Source organism: Haliotis rufescens, unplaced genomic scaffold (assembly GCF_023055435.1).
Source record: "Haliotis rufescens isolate VD_foot unplaced genomic scaffold, xgHalRufe1.0.p SCAF_6, whole genome shotgun sequence".
Lineage (NCBI taxonomy): Eukaryota > Metazoa > Mollusca > Gastropoda > Lepetellida > Haliotidae > Haliotis > Haliotis rufescens.
Window position 1 is genome coordinate 48,278,301 of NW_025964334.1, and position 19,038 is coordinate 48,297,338.

General features: G+C 41.5%; 3 protein-coding genes across 3 annotated transcripts; all 3 read right to left on the reverse strand.

Moving 5' to 3' along the window:
- Nucleotides 1-338: 338 nt before the first annotated feature.
- On the reverse strand, nt 339-3,350 carry LOC124127498 (ankyrin repeat domain-containing protein 17-like). The gene is made up of 2 exons (XM_048386443.1): nt 2,502-3,350; nt 339-2,300 (listed from the first exon to the last, which is right to left on the reverse strand). Exons 1-2 carry the CDS (start codon nt 3,348-3,350, stop codon nt 1,443-1,445), a joined length of 1,707 nt encoding a protein of 568 aa, XP_048242400.1. The 3' UTR covers nt 339-1,442.
- Nucleotides 339-16,144, reverse strand: LOC124112908. Its single transcript, XM_048386442.1, has 4 exons — nt 15,988-16,144; nt 5,742-6,668; nt 5,298-5,381; nt 339-4,533 (listed from the first exon to the last, which is right to left on the reverse strand). The coding sequence occupies exons 2-4, from the start codon at nt 6,607-6,609 to the stop codon at nt 3,443-3,445; spliced, it is 2,043 nt and encodes a 680-aa protein (XP_048242399.1). The 5' UTR covers nt 6,610-6,668; nt 15,988-16,144; the 3' UTR covers nt 339-3,442.
- On the reverse strand, nt 8,801-17,249 carry LOC125374857 (cell wall protein DAN4-like). The gene is made up of 6 exons (XM_048386537.1): nt 17,237-17,249; nt 10,389-10,551; nt 10,120-10,223; nt 9,947-10,049; nt 9,411-9,739; nt 8,801-8,967 (listed from the first exon to the last, which is right to left on the reverse strand). Exons 1-6 carry the CDS (start codon nt 17,247-17,249, stop codon nt 8,801-8,803), a joined length of 879 nt encoding a protein of 292 aa, XP_048242494.1.
- Nucleotides 17,250-19,038: the final 1,789 nt, after the last annotated feature.

The window sequence follows — 19,038 nt, forward strand, 5'->3', positions numbered from 1 at the left end:
AAAATGGTATTGTAATGTAGTCAAATTCATTGCCAGTTGGCACAAAAGGCATCATTTGAAAATCAAGTTTGGGGTAATATCCATGCTTGGATGATTCAATTACACGATTCAATTCAGATAGTGATCCTTGATTTGACAGCACCACACTCATAATCATGGGATTCATGGAAACGGTGGATGTCTACGATCTGCGTGGAGACAGATTTCCCCATAAAGCCACCATGATACAGCTGGAATATTGCAGACTGGCGACAAACACCAAACACAATCGCCGAAACACGGCAGCATGACATGCACATGCAACATCACTTGTTGGGCTATAAACACGTTAGGTTTTCATTTGCATGTGAACATTCCCCAGGCCACAATTCGGGATCTGATTGTTTCCATGGGAAGATGATACCAGTCAGTTCTAGACTCTAATGGTGGCCATACAAGATATTGAGAACAGATCACCTTCTGACAATCTCCTGGAATGCCACTGGGCCTGCTGAGCAAGACATGAGACCTCCTGATACCTGTGAAAGCTTGAAAGGGCGTACCGAAATCACACATCAAATCAATAGTACAAATATGCGCATACTTAAGGCAATGTGGGTGAGGATGTGTTAAAGATTCTTTACCAAGGCAACTGATACCATGAGCAATCATAAATTGAACCTGAAGACAGAATGATCCGAGATTATCCAAGTTAATGGAATAAACACAAAGTGTAATATAGATTAAACAGTACAATAAGAAAGTGTAAAACACGGTATTTGAGCCTAAATGAATTTAACATGTAACAATACCAAGCCACACTGAGAGACATATGCCACGAAAACACGTAAAGAAAGTCAAAATGGTGGATTGGAACAACAAGAAGGCACCAAAGACAAAAGATCACACTGGACGATTTACTGAAGCAACATGTCTGTCCTGTGACAAGCAGTAATGTGCAGTTGTTTGACATCATCGCGTCCGGGGCCACCAGGGTACTGCGCTTTGGTCCTGCATCAGGTTGGTTGGAACAACTTTTTCTCTTTGGCTGGACCACACACACAGCTTCACTTCTGTCAAATGTAAGCAGGTATTGCATTAAGTAGTAATGCAGGATAAGTTAAAAGATATAAGGTTAAAGTCTAGAGAACATACAGATCAGTAGGTTTTCTGCAACCATACCTGACATTTCATTCTCAATTCCCCATCTTTATGTCAAACATTTTCAATGCTTAGAGGTTCTTTTATACACGTAGGTGATCTCCATTACAGGTAGATCAGCTCCCTCTGACACAAGAAGGTGATAAACATCAGAGTGTTCGGCTTCAGCTGCAATCATGAGAGGTGTATTCCCAAAGCTATCTCTCCTGTTGATGTTGAATGTTTTCAAGGACAGGAGGTGCTTAACTATAGACATGTCACCTCTCTCACATGCCAACATCAGACAGTCTCTGTCCCTGTCATCAGTCATCAGTAAGTGAGAGATCAGCTCCCTCTGACACAAGAAGGTCATAAACATCAGAGTGTTCGGCTTCAGCTGCCATCATGAGAGGTGTACTCCCAAAGCTATCTCTCCTGTTGATGTTGAATGTTTTCAAGGACAGGAGGTGCTTAACTATAGACATGTCACCTCTCCCACATGCCAACATCAGACAGTCTCTGTCCCTGTCATCAGTAAGTGAGAGATCAGCTCCCTCTGACACAAGAAGGTCATAAACATCAGAGTGTCCGGCTTCAGCTGCAATCATGAGAGGTGTACTCCCAAAGCTATCTCTCCTGTTGATGTTGAATGTTTTCAAGGACAGGAGGTGCTTAACTATAGACATGTCACCTCTCTCACATGCCAACATCAGACAGTCTCTGTCCCTGTCATCAGTAAGTGAGAGATCAGCTCCCTCTGACACAAGAAGGTCATAAACATCAGAGTGTTCGGCTTCAGCTGCAATCATGAGAGGTGTACTCCCAAAGCTATCTCTCCTGTTGATGTTGAATGTTTTCAAGGACAGGAGGTGCTTAACAATAGACATGTTACCTCCCTCACATGCCAACATCAGACAGTCTCTGTCCATGTAATCAGTAAATGACAGATCGGCTCCCTCTGACACAAGAAGGTGATAAACATCAGAATGTCCGGCTTCAGCTGCCATCATGACTGGTGTACTCTCCGAACTATCTCTCCTGTTGATGTTGAATGTTTTCAAGGACAGGAGGTGCTTAACTATAGACATGTTACCTCCCTCACATGCCAACATCAGACAGTCTCCGTCCATGTAATCAGTAAGTGAGAGATCAGCTCCCTCTGACACAAGAAGGTGATAAACATCAGAGTGTCCGGATTCAGCTGCCAACATGACTGGTGTACGGTTCAACCTATCTTTCCTGTTGATGTTGAATGTATTCAAGGACAGGAGTTGCTTAACTATAGACATGTTACCTCCCTTACATGCCAACATCAGACAGTCTCTGTCACTGTCATCAGTAAATGACAGATCAGCTCCCTCTGACACAAGATGGTCATAAACATCAGAGTGTCCGGCTTCAGCTGCCATCATGACTGGTGTCTCTTCATATATTGTTCTTTCATTAATGTTGATATCTTCATAAGACAACAAATATCTGACGATTGATATATGACCTCTTGCACATGCCTTATGTAAATACCTATAACCTCGCCCTTTCAGATCAGCACCGTGTGACACCAGGACCTTGAGGATCTCTTTGTGTCCTGACATCACACACAACATTGCAGATGTGTTTCCCAGTCTATCAGGATCATCAGTCATACCTGGAAACTTCTCAACAACAACTTCGACAATATCTTTGTTTCCACATTGACATGCATGATGAAGGCAGTTGTTTCCTTCCCTGTCCCTCATTGAAACATTTGCTCCTTCTTGCAATAGAAAGTTGAACACATCCAAGTGTCCAGCCTCTGCAGCAATGATGAGCTGTGTTTTGTTTGTCTGAATCTTTCTGTCTACATCAAATTCCCCATGCTTCTTTAGCACCACAACAATGTGTTGCAGGTTCCTCACAATGCCAGCCTTCACGCAACCTATGGCACTGTCATTCAGGTCTATCACACTTTCAGGTGAAAGATTTCCATTCTTACTTATTAGTAAGAGTGACCTTTTGAACAACAAATCATTATTTGACAGGGAAACCCAATATAGAAAACATTCACCAGATGTCCTGTCGTTTTGGTGAACTATATGAGGCAAGTCATTGGCCAGTTTCGTCATCAGTAATAATGCGAATTCATCGTTTCTGAATACAGGGTGGCCTACTGTCCATCTAAAGCATCCTTCCCGGATACCCTCCACCAGCCTGCTGATCAGTAATGGGTTAAGATGGGAAGTGATCTGGATCATGTTTGTAACATCATCAGTTTGGGTTGTCTGCAGAGAATCAGTCTTGCTCAGGCGAACTCTTTCGTATAAAAACTGCAGAGAACAATGCTTTACTAATAACACAATGTTGAGATTGCCCAGGGCACAAGATGCTGCATCGTGGATGGATGGATGTGAGAAGGAGGCTGATGATTTTCCACTATGCAGTAGGTGCCGGTAAAGTTGCTGATCTCTCTGCTGATGTCTGCATCAGTGCATGATGCTACCTTCTCCTTTACAATGTGGAGCAGATTTCTGACCTTCTCGTCTGTCCCCATCATCAAAGAAACAAGGTCCAACTTCCCTCCACACAGGACGAGGAGAACCAGACCTGCCGATCTACTGCTGCCTTCACGAACAATGGTGTCAAGGTCACCTCTCAGGTAGGTCAATGGTTTCAGGAAAAAGTCCACAATACTGTGCATCTGTAACCCTGAGTTGGTGAAGTACAGCTTACACATCAACGGATATCCAAACATGCTGTCTTTTAACTGAGTAATGGTTTTCATATCCTTACTTGAGATATCGCACATTTGGCTTCTGAACAATGCCATGATACGTTTCTTTTCGTCACTGGTTAAACAGGTCTTGATCATATCAACAATGGCTTCCCGCTTAAACAGATTAACTTTGAACTGATGCAGTCTTGCACATCCTTCATTCCAGTTGTAGCTTCTCGATGTGAATATAAAGCGAAGCTTGTAGTTACACACTGGTGTCTTTTCATCTTCACATTGCTTCTCATCTTCCTTCTTCATACTTTTGTCATGTTTCTTCTTGGTTTGTTTTTCTTTGGCTGTCAGTTCCTTGTCTCTTGCAAAGCGCAGTAAAACATCAACCAAGGTATTGAATACTCTGTGTATCTTCTCCAAGCTGCTTGGAAATGTAACAGAACCAAACACATCGTCAAACACAACCAGCATGTCACATTTTCGTTCAATGACAACATCACTGTCAAACTCTTCAATACTTTCAACAAACAATACTTGATATTTTTTCTTCATATATGCTTCACAGATTCTGAGAGCTGCACTAGTTTTCCCGTCTCCAGGGGCTCCGCAGATGGCCACGTGGTTGTGTCTTTTCAGAAGTTCTTGTGCTTTGTCAAGAGCATGGGTTTCCACAAACATATCACTGAGCTGGTTGATCCTGACACTCAGACACCCTGGAAACAATGAGAACAAACATAATGGCTACCGGTAAAATTGTAATTCAGTGTTTGCTAAAACTCGGATTATTTTGCCGGAAGCATAATTCTAAACATTAGTTATGTAAATCTATGTACTGGAGATATATTCTATAACTCCAAATAACAAACAACCAAGGGTCAAAAACTCAGAAGTACAGCAGGTCATTTAAACACAAAAGGTTACATTACTTTCAGGGGTCGATCTTACTACTGGCCCGTTGGCCCGTGGCCAGTTAAAGTTACCTAGGCTTGCTGACATGTACATTAGATGGCACGTCTGGCTAGTCATTATTTCATCTATTCTCTCTGTATATTGACTTTATTCAATTGGACACTGCTCGTGACTCATGTAATGTTGATGAGAAAATATATAGGGGGAAAGAAAAAATTGATATATCCAGATCATCTTGGTAGAAAGACCGGCCACCATTCTGTAATGACGTGTACAACAACAACAACACCAATATTTGCTCACAATTTGCCATGAAATGAGGCAAATGGAAGCAGAGTTTACATCTGAGAGTGCAGGAAAAGATGTTTTAGGGGAGAGGAGTTCTAAAACTTTCGGAGTCCTCCTGGGAAACTCAGTCGCTCTGTGAACTCAGGTTCGGCTGCTTTACGGCCTCCATCATTTAGTTGTAGGACAGGTAATTTGGAAAAGGACCAGTAACTTTTGAAAGGAGCAAGCCCTGCTGGCTATATACAAATTTGTTGATAAATCTACGACTGACAATTCCTACCTTGAGATATACAGCCTTGGTGTTTGCTATCCCCGACTGCCATGCCAGGAGAGTTGGACACGTCAAAATGTGAAACTTTACAATCTGGAGTGAAGAGGGAATGAAGTTAGGATATATTCCACTGAAATTAAACATCTTCTAGTCAGATTCCTGGTTTTGTCTATGTGTGGCTGGCTCTCCACTGAAGTGAGTGAGTGAGTGAGTTACGGATGTCAGCTAAATGAGGGAAATGATGCAAGTCTTAGATGATTACCACTTTGGGGAAACCCAAAATACAGTTCTGATTCTGTAAAATTTGAACTGGAACTCACAATCATAGGGTTCTCCAACAACCATGGGATGATTCTCTACACAGTGGATTATGGTGCCTAGATGACCCCCCACCAACCCCCTTTGGGTATCCTCAAAAAGGAAGACTAAGACAGAGTCTGCATACAGCCTCACCTATGTAGTTGTGGGTGGTTGTTGAAATGGATTGTGGCCCCTGCGGTCTTCCCTCTGTGGCAGCTATAGTATCTGTGGAAGGTCTAGCCACAGCGCCATCTTGTGTTGATGTTGTAATGGGTTGTCCCCCCTGCTGCTGTCTTCCCTCTGTGGCAGCTACAGTATCTGTAGAAGGCCTAGCCACAGCGCCATCTGGTGTTGCTGTTGTAGTGAGTTGTCCCCCCTGCTGCTGTCTTCCCTCTGTGACAGCTGCAGTATCTGTAGAAGGCCTAGCCACAGCGCCATCTGGTGTTGATGTTGTAGTGGGTTGTCCCCCCTGCTGCTGTCTTCCCTCTGTGGCAGCTACAGTATCTGTAGAAGGCCTAGCCACAACGCCATCTTGTGTTGATGTTGTAGTGGGTTGTCTTCCCTGCTGACTTCCCTCTGTGGCAGCTACAGTATCTGTAGAAGGCCTAGCCACAGCGCCTTTTGGTGTTGATGTTGTAGTGGGTTGTCCCCCCTGCTGCTGTCTTCCCTCTGTGGCAGGTACAGTATATGTAGAAGGCCTAGCCACAGCGCAATCTTGTGTTGATGTTGTAGTGGGTTGTCTCCCCTGCTGCTGACTTCCCTCTGTGGCAGCTACAGTATCTGTAGAAGGCCTAGCCACAGCGCCTCTTGGTGTTGATGTTGTAGTGGGTTGTCTCCCCTGCTGCTGACTTCCCTCTGTGGCAGGTACAGTATATGTAGAAGGCCTAGCCACAGCGCCATCTTGTGTTGATGTTGTAGTGGGTTGTCTCCCCTGCTGCTGACTTCCCTCTGTGTAAGCTACAGTATCTGTAGAAGGCCTAGCCACAGCGCCATCTTGTGGCACGTTGTCGTCAGTTTCCATCCTTCAACTGCTCATTTAGATTGTTCGATGCATGCATTTCAGATTCCAAGAAGGAGACTCTGAAACAAACAAACAAACAAACCATGCCTTGAGAGATTAATTAGTATCAGGCAAGTCCCAGTGGGGACTGACTAGTTCCCCAGCATTCTATTACTCGTCAGTGTGGGGCAGAGCTCATTTAAACCTGTGGCCTGAATGGTTTCTTCCAGTTTATGAATTACATTTAGTATACTCATAAATAACAATTACCCAAGTTGTATTTCAAATTGCAATAGTAGTAGTAGTAGTAGTAGTAGTAGTAGCAGTAGTAGTAGTAGTAGTAGTAGCAGAAGGAATTGTAGCTTGTGGTAGCAGTAGTGGAAGTTGTAGTAGTTGTAGCAGCAATAGTAGAAATACTAGTAAAGGTAGGAACAGCAGCAATAGTGGTAGTGGCAGTGGTAGTAGTAGTAGTAGTAGTAGCAAGTAGTCAAGTTTTGAGTCAATCTAAACTGCATTGTAATACATCTGTACAATATGTTATCTACTTAAATACTGCATGGTCAATGTACACTTTACTAAACTAAATTATTACTTAAACATTTTCAAAACCTAAAACTGTATGAATGCGGTATGGCACTCATCAGTCAGCTTCATCCTATGTACCAGCCTGTCAGTGCAACCAACATCTGTATCCCCAGTTGAGAAGATGTCCAAGTGCTGTCTGATAACATCTTTGCCTCTGACCAGTTCATCAGGAGTCACAGCCGCTTCTTTAAAGTCCATCTTCTCAATCACTGGTCCATCACTAGTGGCAGGTGTCTTGGTATGTCTTCAATGGTCACTGGCTGTACTTGACAAAGTATTGCATTGGGTGGTATAGAAACAGTCCTGGTGGTGACATTACAGATGTAAACATCAACTCCCATCTTCTGTTTACTGTTGTAGGAGACTAGACTTGGGGCAATGTCTAGGTCGTCTGGCATTGTGGAAGTCTTATTAGCTTGCAGTACACCACAAGTGGAGTGATAATCAAGAGGTTTATCCAGATATCCATGAATCTTTACTTCACTATTAGGTGGGATGATAAATCTCTTGAACTCGGCTCTCTTCACTACAGCTGACCTATTCTGGCGCTTGACTAACTCCTTCTCCCTAAGTACAAGACATCTGAAGGCAAGGTACCACAGACTAAATAGATTAGCACGCTGTAAAAATCTGTTCCCATGACCATAAACACATGCAAAATGTGTGTGCCAATAAGAACAGGTGCGTTCTCGTTGTTGTCACTGTCAGGAACAACAAGAAATAAACCTTGCTGGTCAGCTGGTGACATACCTAAGTGGTATCTCTACATCTCCAGAATATGGTAGTGGCTTACCATCAGCACACTGTACATGCAGTATACCTTTAAGTGGCTGTATAGGGAGGTGGAACAGGGGATCTCAATGGAAGGACTCGCTCATGGTTGATACTGTAGCTCTGGTATCCAGTAGGGCTTTAGTGTTCACTCCATGAACGGCAACTTTCACTTCTGATGCAGTACCCACAAGGCCAGTTATATCATCATCTTTGGGACCCTGTACACTGAAATCCATAACTTGTCCCACATCCTCCTAAGTTTAACGGGTTCCAGCTGTGATCCATCCTAACTGTACACTTGCAGCTGACGTGTCCAGGTTGTCCACAGCGGTAGCAGATGGGAGTAGGCTGTCCATAGGCATCAGTTGTCCATCCCTGCCTTGGCCGAACTGTCCTTGGGTGAAAGGCTTGCTGCATTGTTCCGAGCCTGAATAGAAGCAGGGGATGAAAACCGAGCTCGAAGACTCTGAGTTGCCATGGCATCTCATGGACTTCCCGAAAAGGTGGATACCATGCACCTCGAATTCAACTGAGGGTTGTGTCTGTGCTTGAGAAGGTTGTCGTACTTCTTCTTAGCCATTTTTCCTGAAAGTTTTCTGATCATCCCCTTGACCTCTGCCAATTCCTTGTTTTCCTTGGAGACAGCCGCCATACCAGGAATAGGATTCTTCTTAGTAACAGTGGAAGTAAGAGTAGTAGACAGGGGCTCTTCACGTGTCTTTAATTCCTGTTCTACTTTTCTGAGGCTGATTGGAAGATTACTGAAGGTGAGGCTCTGGTCGTACTTGTGGCCGGAAATGTCCTTTAAGTTAGGCAAAAGTCCTGTCCATAGCAAGGATCTAAGCATCCAGTCTTACTTGTGAGATTCCACTTCTCCTGTATCTATGGCCTGTCCCAAAAGATCATCCAGACGCACGGCCCAGGTAGCTACTGACTCAGTCTCGGTCTGTTTGGCAGGATAGAACTTGGCTAGGAGTGTCTCCGTCGCATCCACATCGCCAGAGACGCTGTCCATCTTGGCTAAAATAGAGATTCCATCAACATGTGGGCCTAACCTAAATAACACTCTGGCAGCAGGTCCCTTAAGTGATCTCCTGATGGCTTGCTTGATGTTGTCCTACGAATGTAGCTTAACTTGGAACTAGTACTAGTAACAGTAGTGGTAGCAGTAGGAGTATTAGTAGTAGTAGTAGTAGTGGTAGTAGTAGTGGTAGTAGTAGTAGTAGTAGTAGTAGTAGCGGCAGCAGCAACAGTAGTAGTGGTAGTAGTAGAGGTAGTGGTGGTAGTAACAGTAGTAGTAGTAGTAGCATCAACAGTAGTAGTGGTAGTGGTAGAGGTAGTGGTGGTAGTAGCAGCAGCAGTGGCAATAGTAGTATTAGTAGTAGTAGTAGCGGCAGTGGTAGAAGTAGAAGTAGTAGTCCATCTTGGCTAAAATAGAGATTCCATCAACATGTGGGCCTAACCTAAATAACACTCTGGCAGCAGGTCCCTTAAGTGATCTCCTGATGGCTTGCTTGATGTTGTCCTACGAATGTAGCGTATCCTGGAACTAGTTATAGTAACAGTAGTGGTAGTAGTAGTAGTAGTAGTAGTAGCAGTAGTGGTAGTAGTAGTGGTAGTGGTAGTAGTAGTAGTAGTAGTAGTAGTAGTAGTAGTAACAGTAGTGGTAGTAGTAGTGGTAGTGGTAGTAGTAGTGGTAGTGGTAGTAGTAGTAGTAGTAGCAGTAGTAGCAGTAGCAATAGTAGTAGTGGTAGTAGTGGTGGTAGTAGTAGAAGTAGTAGTAGTAGTTATACTAACAGCAGTGATATTTGCAGTTGTAGTAGCAGCAACAATAGTAGTGGTTGTGTTTGAGGTAGTGGTGGTAGTAGCAGCAGCAGTGGCAGTAGTAGTAGTAGTAGTAGCAGTAGTAGTAGTAGCTTCACACATTGTACCCATGTCGGGAATCAAGCCCGGGTCTTCGGCGTGACGAGCGAACGCTTTAACCATTAGGCTACCCGACCGCCCTGTAGTGGTAGTAGTAATAGTAGCAGTAGTAGTAGTAGTAGTAGCAGTAGTGGTAGTAGTAGTGGTAGTGGTAGTAGTAGCAGTAGTAGTAGTAGTAGCAGCAACAGTAGTAGTAGTAGCAGCAGCAGCAGCAACAGTAGTAGTGGTAGTAACGGTAGAGGTAGTGGGTAGAGGTAGTGGTGGTAGTAGCAGTAGCAGTGTCAGTAGTAGTAGTAGTAGTAGTAGTAGTAGTAGTAGTGGCAGTGGTAGTAGTAGAAGTAGTAGTAGTAGTTATACTAACAGCAGTGATATTTGCAGTTGTAGTAGCAGCAACAATAGTAGTGGTTGTGTTTGAGGTAGTGGTGGTAGTAGCAGCAGCAGTGGCAGTAGTAGTAGTAGTAGTAGCAGTAGTAGTAGTAGCAGCAGCAGCAATAGTAGTAGTAGCTGTAGCAGCATTAGTAGTAGTAGTAGTAGTAGTAGTAGTAGCAGCAGCAGCTGTAGTAGCAGTAGTGGTAGAAGGGGTAGTAGTAGCAGTAGTAGTAGAAGTAGTAGTAGTAGAAGTAGAAGTAGTAGTAGTAGAAGTAGCAGTAGTAGTAGTAGCAGCAGCAATAGTAGTAGTATCTGTAGCAGCATTAGTAGCAATAGTAGTAGTAGTAGTAGTAGTAGTAGCAGCAGCAGCTGTAGTAGCAGTAGTGGTAGTAGTAGTAGTAGTAGTAGTAGCAGCAGCAATAGTAGTAGTGGTAGTGACAGTGGTAGTAGTAGAAGTAGTAGTAGTGGTAGCAGTAGTAGTATTAGCAGCAGCAATAGTAGTAGTAGCAGTAGCAGCAGCAGTAGTAGCAATAGTAGTAGTAGTAGTAGTAGTAGTAGCAGCAATACTAGTAGTGGTAGTGAAAGTGGTAGCAGTAGTAGTAGAAGTAGTAGTAGTAGTAGTAGTAACAGCAATAGTAGTAGTGGTAGTGACAGTGGTAGTAGTAGAAGTAGTAGTAGTGGTAGCAGTAGTAGTATTAGCAGCAGCAATAGTAGTAGTAGCAGTAGCAGCAGCAGTAGTAGCAATAGTAGTAGTAGTAGTAGTAGTAGTAGCAGCAATACTAGTAGTGGTAGTGAAAGTGGTAGCAGTAGTAGTAGTAGTAGTAGTAGTAGTAGTAGTAGAAGTAGTAGTAGTAGTAGTAGTAGCACCAGAAGCAATAATAGTACTGGTAGTGACAGTGGTAGTAGGAGTAGTAGTAGTAGTAGTAGAAGTAGTAGTAGTAGTAGTAGTAACAGCAATAGTAGTAGTGGTAGTGACAGTGGTAGTAGTAGTACCAGCAGCAGTAGTACCAGCAGCAATAGTAGTAGTAGTAGTAGTAGTAGCAGCGATACTGTTAGTGGTAGTGACAGTGGTAGTAGTAGTAGTAGTAGTAGCATCAGCAGCAATAGTAGTAGTGGTAGTGACAGTAGTAGAAATAGTAGTAGTAATCGTTATAGTAACAGCAGCAGTAGTAGTAGTAGTAGTAGTAGTAGTAGTAGTAGTAGCAGCAATAGTAGTAGTAGCAGTAGCAGCAGCAGTAGTAGCAGTAGTAGTAGTAGTAGTAGCGGTAGCGGTAGTGGTAGTGGTAGTGGTAGTAGTAGTAGTAGTAGTAGTAGTAGCAGCAGCAATAATAGTAGTGGTAGTGACAGTAGTAGTTGGAGTAGCAGCAGCAATAGTAGTAGTGGTAGTGACAGTGGTAGTAGTAGTAGCAGCAATAGTAGTAGTGGTAGTAACAGTGGTAGTAGTAGAAGTAGTAGTGGCAGTGGTGGTAGTAGAAATAGTAGTAGTAATCGTTATAGTAACAGCAGCAGTAGTAGTAGTAAGAGTAGTAGTAGTAGTAGCAGTAGTAGGAGTAGTAGTGGTAGTAGTAGCAGGAGTAGTAGTAGTAGTAGTAGTAGCAGCAGCAATAGTCGAAGTGGTAGTGACCGTCGTAGTAGGAGTAGTAGTAGTAGAAGCAGCAATAGTAGTAGTGGTAGTGACAGTAGTAGTAGTAGCAGCAGCAATAGTAGTAGTAATAGTAGTACTAGTAACAGCAGCAATAGTAGTAGTGGCAGTGGCAGTAGTAGTACTATCAGTCGTGTGGCAGTAGTGCTAGTAGTAGCAGTAGTAGTAGTAGTAGTAGCAGTGGCAATATTACTAGTAGTAGTAGTGGCAGTGGTAGTAATAGAAGTAGTAGTTGTAGTAGTGGTAGAAATAGTAGTAGCATCAGTAGTAGTACTAGTACTAGCAGCAATAGTAGTAGTTGTAGTAGTAGTAGTAGTGGTAGTAGAGGTTGAGTAGTAGTGTTAGCAGTAGTAGTAGCATCAGTAGTAGTACTAGTACTGGTAGCAATAGTAGTAGTGGTAGTAGTAGTAATATCGGTGGTAGTATTAGTAGTAGAAGTAGTAGCATTAGTAGTAGTAGTAGTAGTAGTAGTAGTAATAATAGTTGGAGCATAGTAGCAGTAGTAGTACTATCAGTAGTGTGGTAGTAGTGCTAGTAGTAGTGGTTCTAGTAGTAGTAGTAGCAGTAGCAATAGTAGTAGTAGTAGTAGTTGTAGTAGTAGTAGTAGCAGTAGTTGTAGTCAAACCAGTTGTAGTAGTAGCAGCAACAATAGTTGTAGTAGCTGTAGTAGTAGCAGCAGCAATAGTAGAAGTGGAAGTGACAATGGTAGTAGTAGTAGTAGAAGTAGTAGTAGTACTAGTAGTAATAGTAGTAGCATCAGTAGTAGTACTATTACTAGTAGCAACAGCAGCAATAGTAGTAGTTGTAGCAGTAGTAGTAGTAGTAGTGGTAGTAGTAGCAGGAGTAGTAGTAGTAGTAGTAATAGTAGTAGTAGCAGCAGCAATAGTAGTAGTGGTAGTGACCGTAGTAGTAGGAGTAGTAGTAGTAGTAGCAGCAATAGTAGTAGTGGTAGTGATAGTAGTAGTAGTAGCAGCAGCAATAGTAGTAGTAATAGTAGTACTAGTAACAGCAGCAATAGTAGTAGTGGCAGTGGCAGTAGTAGTACTATCAGTCGTGTGGCAGTAGTGCTAGTAGTAGCAGTAGTAGTAGTAGTAGTAGCAGTGGCAATATTACTAGTAGTAGTAGTGGCAGTGGTAGTAATAGAAGTAGTAGTTGTAGTAGTGGTAGAAATAGTAGTAGCATCAGTAGTAGTACTAGTACTAGCAGCAATAGTAGTAGTTGTAGTAGTAGTAGTAGTAGTGGTAGTAGAGGTTGAGTAGTAGTGTTAGCAGTAGTAGTAGCATCAGTAGTAGTACTAGTACTGGTAGCAATAGTAGTAGTGGTAGTAGTAGTAATATCGGTGGTAGTATTAGTAGTAGAAGTAGTAGCATTAGTAGTAGTAGTAGTAGTAGTAATAATAGTTGGAGCATAGTAGCAGTAGTAGTACTATCAGTAGTGTGGTAGTAGTGCTAGTAGTAGTGGTTCTAGTAGTAGTAGTAGCAGTAGCAATAGTAGTAGTAGTAGTAGTTGTAGTAGTAGTAGTAGCAGTAGTTGTAGTTGTAGAAGTAGTAGTAGCAGTAGTTGTAGTCAAACCAGTTGTAGTAGTACCAGCAACAATAGTTGTAGTAGCTGTAGTAGTAGCAGCAGCAATAGTAGTAGTGGAAGTGGCAATGGTAGTAGTAGTAGTAGAAGTAGTAGTAGTACTAGTAGTAATAGTAGTAGCATCAGTAGTAGTACTATTACTAGTAGCAACAGCAGCAATAGTAGTAGTTGTAGCAGTAGTAGTTGTAATAGTAGTAGTAGCAGAAGCAATAGTAGTACTGGTAGTGACAGTGGTACCAGTAGTAATAGTAGTAGTATCAGCAGCAACAGTAGTAGTAATAGGAACAGTAGTAGTAGCAGTAGCAGCAATAGTAGTAGTAGTAGTAGTAGCAGTTGCAGTGTTAGTAATAGTAGAAGCAGAAGTAGTAGTAGTAGTAGTAGTAGTAGTAGTAGTAGTAGTAGTGGTAGTAGTAATTGTGTGTAGTAGTATCAGTATCAGTATCAGTATACTGTAGTGTGGTAGTATTAGTAATAGTAGTAGTGGTAGTGATAATGGTAGTAGTAGTAGTAGTAGTAGTAGTAGTAGTAGTAGTAGTAGTAGTAGTAGTAGCAGCAGCAGTAGTGAATGAAGAGTGGCATCGCCTGTTTCTAAGTGTTAATCCTTCAATATCCTTTTGTAGAGATTTTATTTCAATTTTGTGTCTGTATTAAATAAACAGAAAAGTGAGTAAATGAAGGTTGTTTGTGCAAAAATCAGCACTATTTGTATTGTTTACCTGCTAAAACGTGAAGAACGAGCAGATGAAATGCCTCTGGCCTGCCCACGTAACAAGTAAATCCTACTTTCTGTTCATTCCATTCGTGACCAACTCGTGTTATTCCGGGACAAGCCGAATGAAGATTCTCCCCCTACCCCACCAATCGTCATCACTCGCCCCTTTCCGTGACCTGCAAGAAGACGCTATTCGGCTTGTTCCGGAATAACACGAGTTTGTCACGAATGGAATGCCACCCAACTACTTCAAACAAGAACGATAACTCTTATTCTTACCACATCGTATAGTAAAATTGATGGTTGGCGGTATAGCAGCACTCGCTTATTCCTGTTGTAAAAGTATTGACCTCTCTGATATAAATACTCGTATAATCTTTTGTACAAAGGTATATTTGGCAAACCATTCATCTCATTCATTCTCAGCTGTTCATCTTTTATTTGTAAATTATTATTTTTTAACAAAAACCATCTATTTTATGGTCTCTGCTTTCAAATGAGATATTAAAATTAGTTGAGGAAAACTGACAAGAGGAAGGTGTTTTAAGTATTTTCAGCGATGAATTTCTCTGATATATTCAGTTAAGGTAACCAATTTGACATTGCCCTTTCAATGCTTGAAACGACATTTTTAAACCTAATTTATTTCATGTTTGTTTGTTTGTTTATTTGTTGTTTAACGCCGCACCCAGCAACATTTCATCTATATGAAGGCGGTCTGTAAATAATCGAGTCTGAACCAGACAATCCAGTGATTGACATCATGAGCATCGATCCACACAATTGGGATATGATGACATCCATCAACCAGCGAGCCTGACCACCTCATCCCGTTAGTCGCCTTTTATGATAAGCATAGTCGCCTTTTACGACAAGAATGGGTTGCTAAAGACCTATTCTACCCTGGATCTTCACGGGTGAATTTATTTCATGATTGAATCTGTCCATGCATATCATGGGCAGCGTTCACAAATAGTACACACATTTTATTTGAATTAAGTACAATAAAATTATGAAGGAATGCCATATCCACCATGTCTAAGAGATGTATTGAAGTATTTCTAAACACATACCATCAACATAGTGAGACTACGTTGATATTCAAACTCCTACTAGTAGTAGTAGTAGTAGTATTAGTAGTAGTAGTTGTAGTAGCAACAATAGTAATATTCGTGGTACCGGTAATAGAAGCAACAACAGCAACAGTATTAGTGTTAGTGGCAGTGGTAGTTGCAGTGGTAGTAGTAGTAGCAGTAGTAGTAGTAGCAGCAGCAGCAGTTGTAGTAGCAGTTCTAGTAATAGTAGCAACAACAGCAACAGTATTAATTGCAGTGGTAGTAGTAGCAGTAGTAGTAGCAGTAGTGGTAGCAGTAGCAGCAGCAGTAGTAGTAGTCGTAGCAGTAGTAGTAGTAGCAGTAATAGCAGTAATAGTAGTAGTAGTAGCAGCAGCAACAGTAGTGGTAGTAGTAGTAGTAGTAGCAACAGTAGTAGTAGTCGTAACAGTAGTAGAAGTATCAATTGTGTGCAGTAGTAGTAGTAGTATCAGTATCAGTAGTGTGGTGGTGGTAGTAATAGTAGCAGTAGTAGTAGTAGTAGTAGTAGCAGTAGTGTTGTAGTAGCAGTAGTAGTAGTAGCAGTAGTAGTAGTAGTAGTAGTAGTAGTAGTAGTAGTAGTAGTAGTAGTAGTAGTAGCAGTAGTGTTGTAGTATGATTATAGCAAAGGCGTATATCTAATTGTGTCTGTATTTACTAAACAGAAAAGTGAGTTAATGAAGGTTGTTTGTGCAAAAATCAGCACTATTTGTATTGTTTACCTGGTAAAACGTGAAGAACGAGCAGATGGAATGCCTCTGGCCTGCCCACGTAACAAGTAAATCCTACTTTCTGTTCATTCCATTCGTGACCAACTCGTGTTATTCCGGGACAAGCCGAATGAAGATTCGTCCCACGCCCAACCAATCGTCACCACTCGCCCCTTTCCGTGACCTGCACGAAGACGCTATTCGGTTTGTCCCGGAATAACACGAGTTGGTCACGAATGGAATGCCACCCAACTACTTCAAACAAGAACGATAACTCTTATTCTTACCACATCGTATAGTAAAATTGATGGTTGGCGATATAGCAGCGCTCGCTTATTCCTGTTGTAAAAGAATTGACCTCTGATATAAATACTCGAATAATCTTTTGTACAAAAGTATATTTGGCAAACCATTCAACTCATTCATTCTCAGCTGTTCATCTTTTATTTGTAAATTATTATTTTTTAAATGAGATATTAAAATTAGTTGAGGAAAACTGACAAGACGAAGGTGTTTTAAGTATTTTCAGCGATGAATTTCTCTGCCATATTCAGTTAAGGTAGCCAATTTGACATTGCTTGAAACGACATTTTTAAACCTAATACCTTTACTTCATGTTTGTTTGTTTGTTTATTTGTTGTTTAACGCCGCACCCAGCAACATTCCATCTATATGAAGGCGGTCTGTAAATAATCGAGTCTGGACCAGACAATCCAGTGATTGACATCATGAGCATCGATGCACACAATTGGGATACGATGACATCCATCAACCAGCGAGCCCGACCACCTGATCCCGTTAGTCGCCTAATTATGACAAGCATAGTCGCCTTTTACGGCAAGCATGGGTTGCTGAAGACCTATTCTACCCTGGATCTTCACGGGTGAATTTATTTCATGATTGAATCTGTCCATGCATATCATGGACAGCGTTCACAAATAGAACACACATTTTATTTGAATTAATTACAATAAATTTATGAAGGAATGCCATATCCACCATGTCTAAGAGATGTATTGAAGTATTTCTAAACACATATCAACAACATAGTGAGACTACGTTGATATTCAAACTACTACTACTATTCAAACCCCGTGAGGATTCCCAGGTAGCGCAATGCTTGTCATACGAGTTGGCTTAATAGATGGGTTGGTCACACATGTTTGTAACTTGGTTGGCCCGTGCCATCGTACCTCGACCGCGTGGATCGTTGCTTACAATGTTAATTACTGGTTCACCTGGTGATGTCTCGAGTATATACCAGCAGCCGTCATATAGGCGGAATATTGCTTAGTTTAACAACAAACAAGTTTTGATATTCAAAGCTCGTTCAAATTTAAGATCTGACATCACACGTACAGAGGTGTTTGTGTAGGTAGGGGTAGCTTAGAAACCGTATACTCACACAAATATTTAATTATACCAAGTATATCCGTTCACAATATATAAAACAACCCTAAATTTTATATTTATAATCCATCTACACGACCCCCCTACCCCCTCCTAGTTTATATGCTAATAAAACACAGTTAAAGATCATTGTTAAAGCACTAGTTATGGAAGTGGACTGTCTCAATATATGTCACTGCTAGCTGGTACACATTAAATTTTAATATCCCAGAGCAGCAACATAATATATTAGTACAACATATATATTTGTAATCGAAAGTGAAAATTCCTTCTATTTTTTGTTCTTGTCTTTATTGAAGGGGTGCAGGCTGAAACGCCACCTCAGCAAAACGTCACCGATTTCTCTGGCGAAAACGACACAGCATTTGGCGAAAACGGCTACTATGTGTCGGGCGTAAACGGTACCTCTATTTTTAGTAATGATAAAAACGAATTTTGTAGTCATATATATGGTTTATTTACATGGTATTTGATGTATTTACATGTTATTGGATGTCTGTGATGTATTTACACGGACAGGTAAGAAGTCCTCGGCAATCACAGTTATCACAGGATACATCATGTTGTTTTTTTCCGACATTCTTCTCGCATGCAACACATCGAAAGGCCATTGTGAATAATTGTAATCTGACAACACCATGTTTGGTCTCTTAAATACAGTTTCAGCTTAAATTGAGTAAAGGTGGTGAGGTGAGGTGAAATGGGGTTTAACGTCGCGTCCAAGAATTATTCACTTATATAGCGACGTGCATGCACGTGTATGTGGCTGCTTCTACTAGTCTGGACTGATGCCGATTTATAGTGCTAGCTCACTGAGATACCATGCCGCAGTTTAACATGAATACCCCACTCAGACACAGTATACTGACTCCGAGCGGACCAGTCCTTGTTTTAGCCCCTTAATGCCGAGCGCCAGACAGGGTAACAACGTATTGTTAATCTCTTGGTATACCATCGAAATGGATATTACACCGAATGTAGTTTTGGTCATGTGGGGCAGGGATACCTTACTCATGACTTCTATGGGCGGCCATTCGGTCAAAAAATATAAAGTTGAAAAAAAGGACAAAAGTACGCAATTGAGGTCAAATATTATGAATAAAGAACTAAATGTTACTACTAAAGGTCAACATACAAAACAAACAGGCGCCGGTTAAACATACAAAGTTGAAATAATGTCAAAAGTATGCAAGACTAATAGTCAAATGTTACGAAAAGACGACATAAGAAACGAAAGCACAATGTGTACAAAAGAACGTCATTGAGCACGAAAGGACGTTTTCAATAAAGAACGTCAGTGAGCACGAAAGGACGTTTAGGACGCTTGAAATACTCATATCCCCCGCTAATATGACATGTCCAGTTGTGTGCAATGCATTAGCTCCTGTGAACTATGTTCACTGGGCCTTTTTGTAAATGGCCTAATTGCAGCACTAAGAAAAGTTATTACTGGCATTGTTTTGCCATCTGCAGTTTATGATAGAATATGTAACTATATTTGTAATGATAAAGGATGAGACATATGGACGAACAACTTCTTTATTACAATTAGGAGCGATGGTTTCGGTGTAGGTTCTAACACTGTTATCAAGCAAGTGAAGTACAGAGTATGGTTGACAAGAATATATACAGGATAGGAGGCTTATACATTTG

Excerpts from the sequence above, each read along its gene's own strand:
- LOC124127498 (XM_048386443.1), bottom strand. The coding sequence starts at position 3,350 with ATGATCCAGATCACTTCCCATCTTAACCCATTACTGATCAGCAGGCTG. Across the intron at positions 2,301-2,501 it reads CTGAAGCCGGACACTCTGAT|GTTTATCACCTTCTTGTGTC; the intron begins GTTTATGACCAT and ends GGACACTCTGAT.
- LOC124112908 (XM_048386442.1), bottom strand. The coding sequence starts at position 6,609 with ATGGAAACTGACGACAACGTGCCACAAGATGGCGCTGTGGCTAGGCCT. Across the intron at positions 5,382-5,741 it reads AACCACCCACAACTACATAG|ATTGTAAAGTTTCACATTTT; the intron begins GTGAGGCTGTAT and ends TCTTCACTCCAG. Across the intron at positions 4,534-5,297 it reads CCAAGGCTGTATATCTCAAG|GGTGTCTGAGTGTCAGGATC; the intron begins GTAGGAATTGTC and ends CATTGTTTCCAG.
- LOC125374857 (XM_048386537.1), bottom strand. Across the intron at positions 10,050-10,119 it reads TACTACCACCACTACCTCTA|CTACTACTACTACTACTGCT; the intron begins CCCACTACCTCT and ends CTACTGTTGCTG. Across the intron at positions 9,740-9,946 it reads ACTACTACCACTACAGGGCG|TATAACTACTACTACTACTT; the intron begins GTCGGGTAGCCT and ends CACTGCTGTTAG.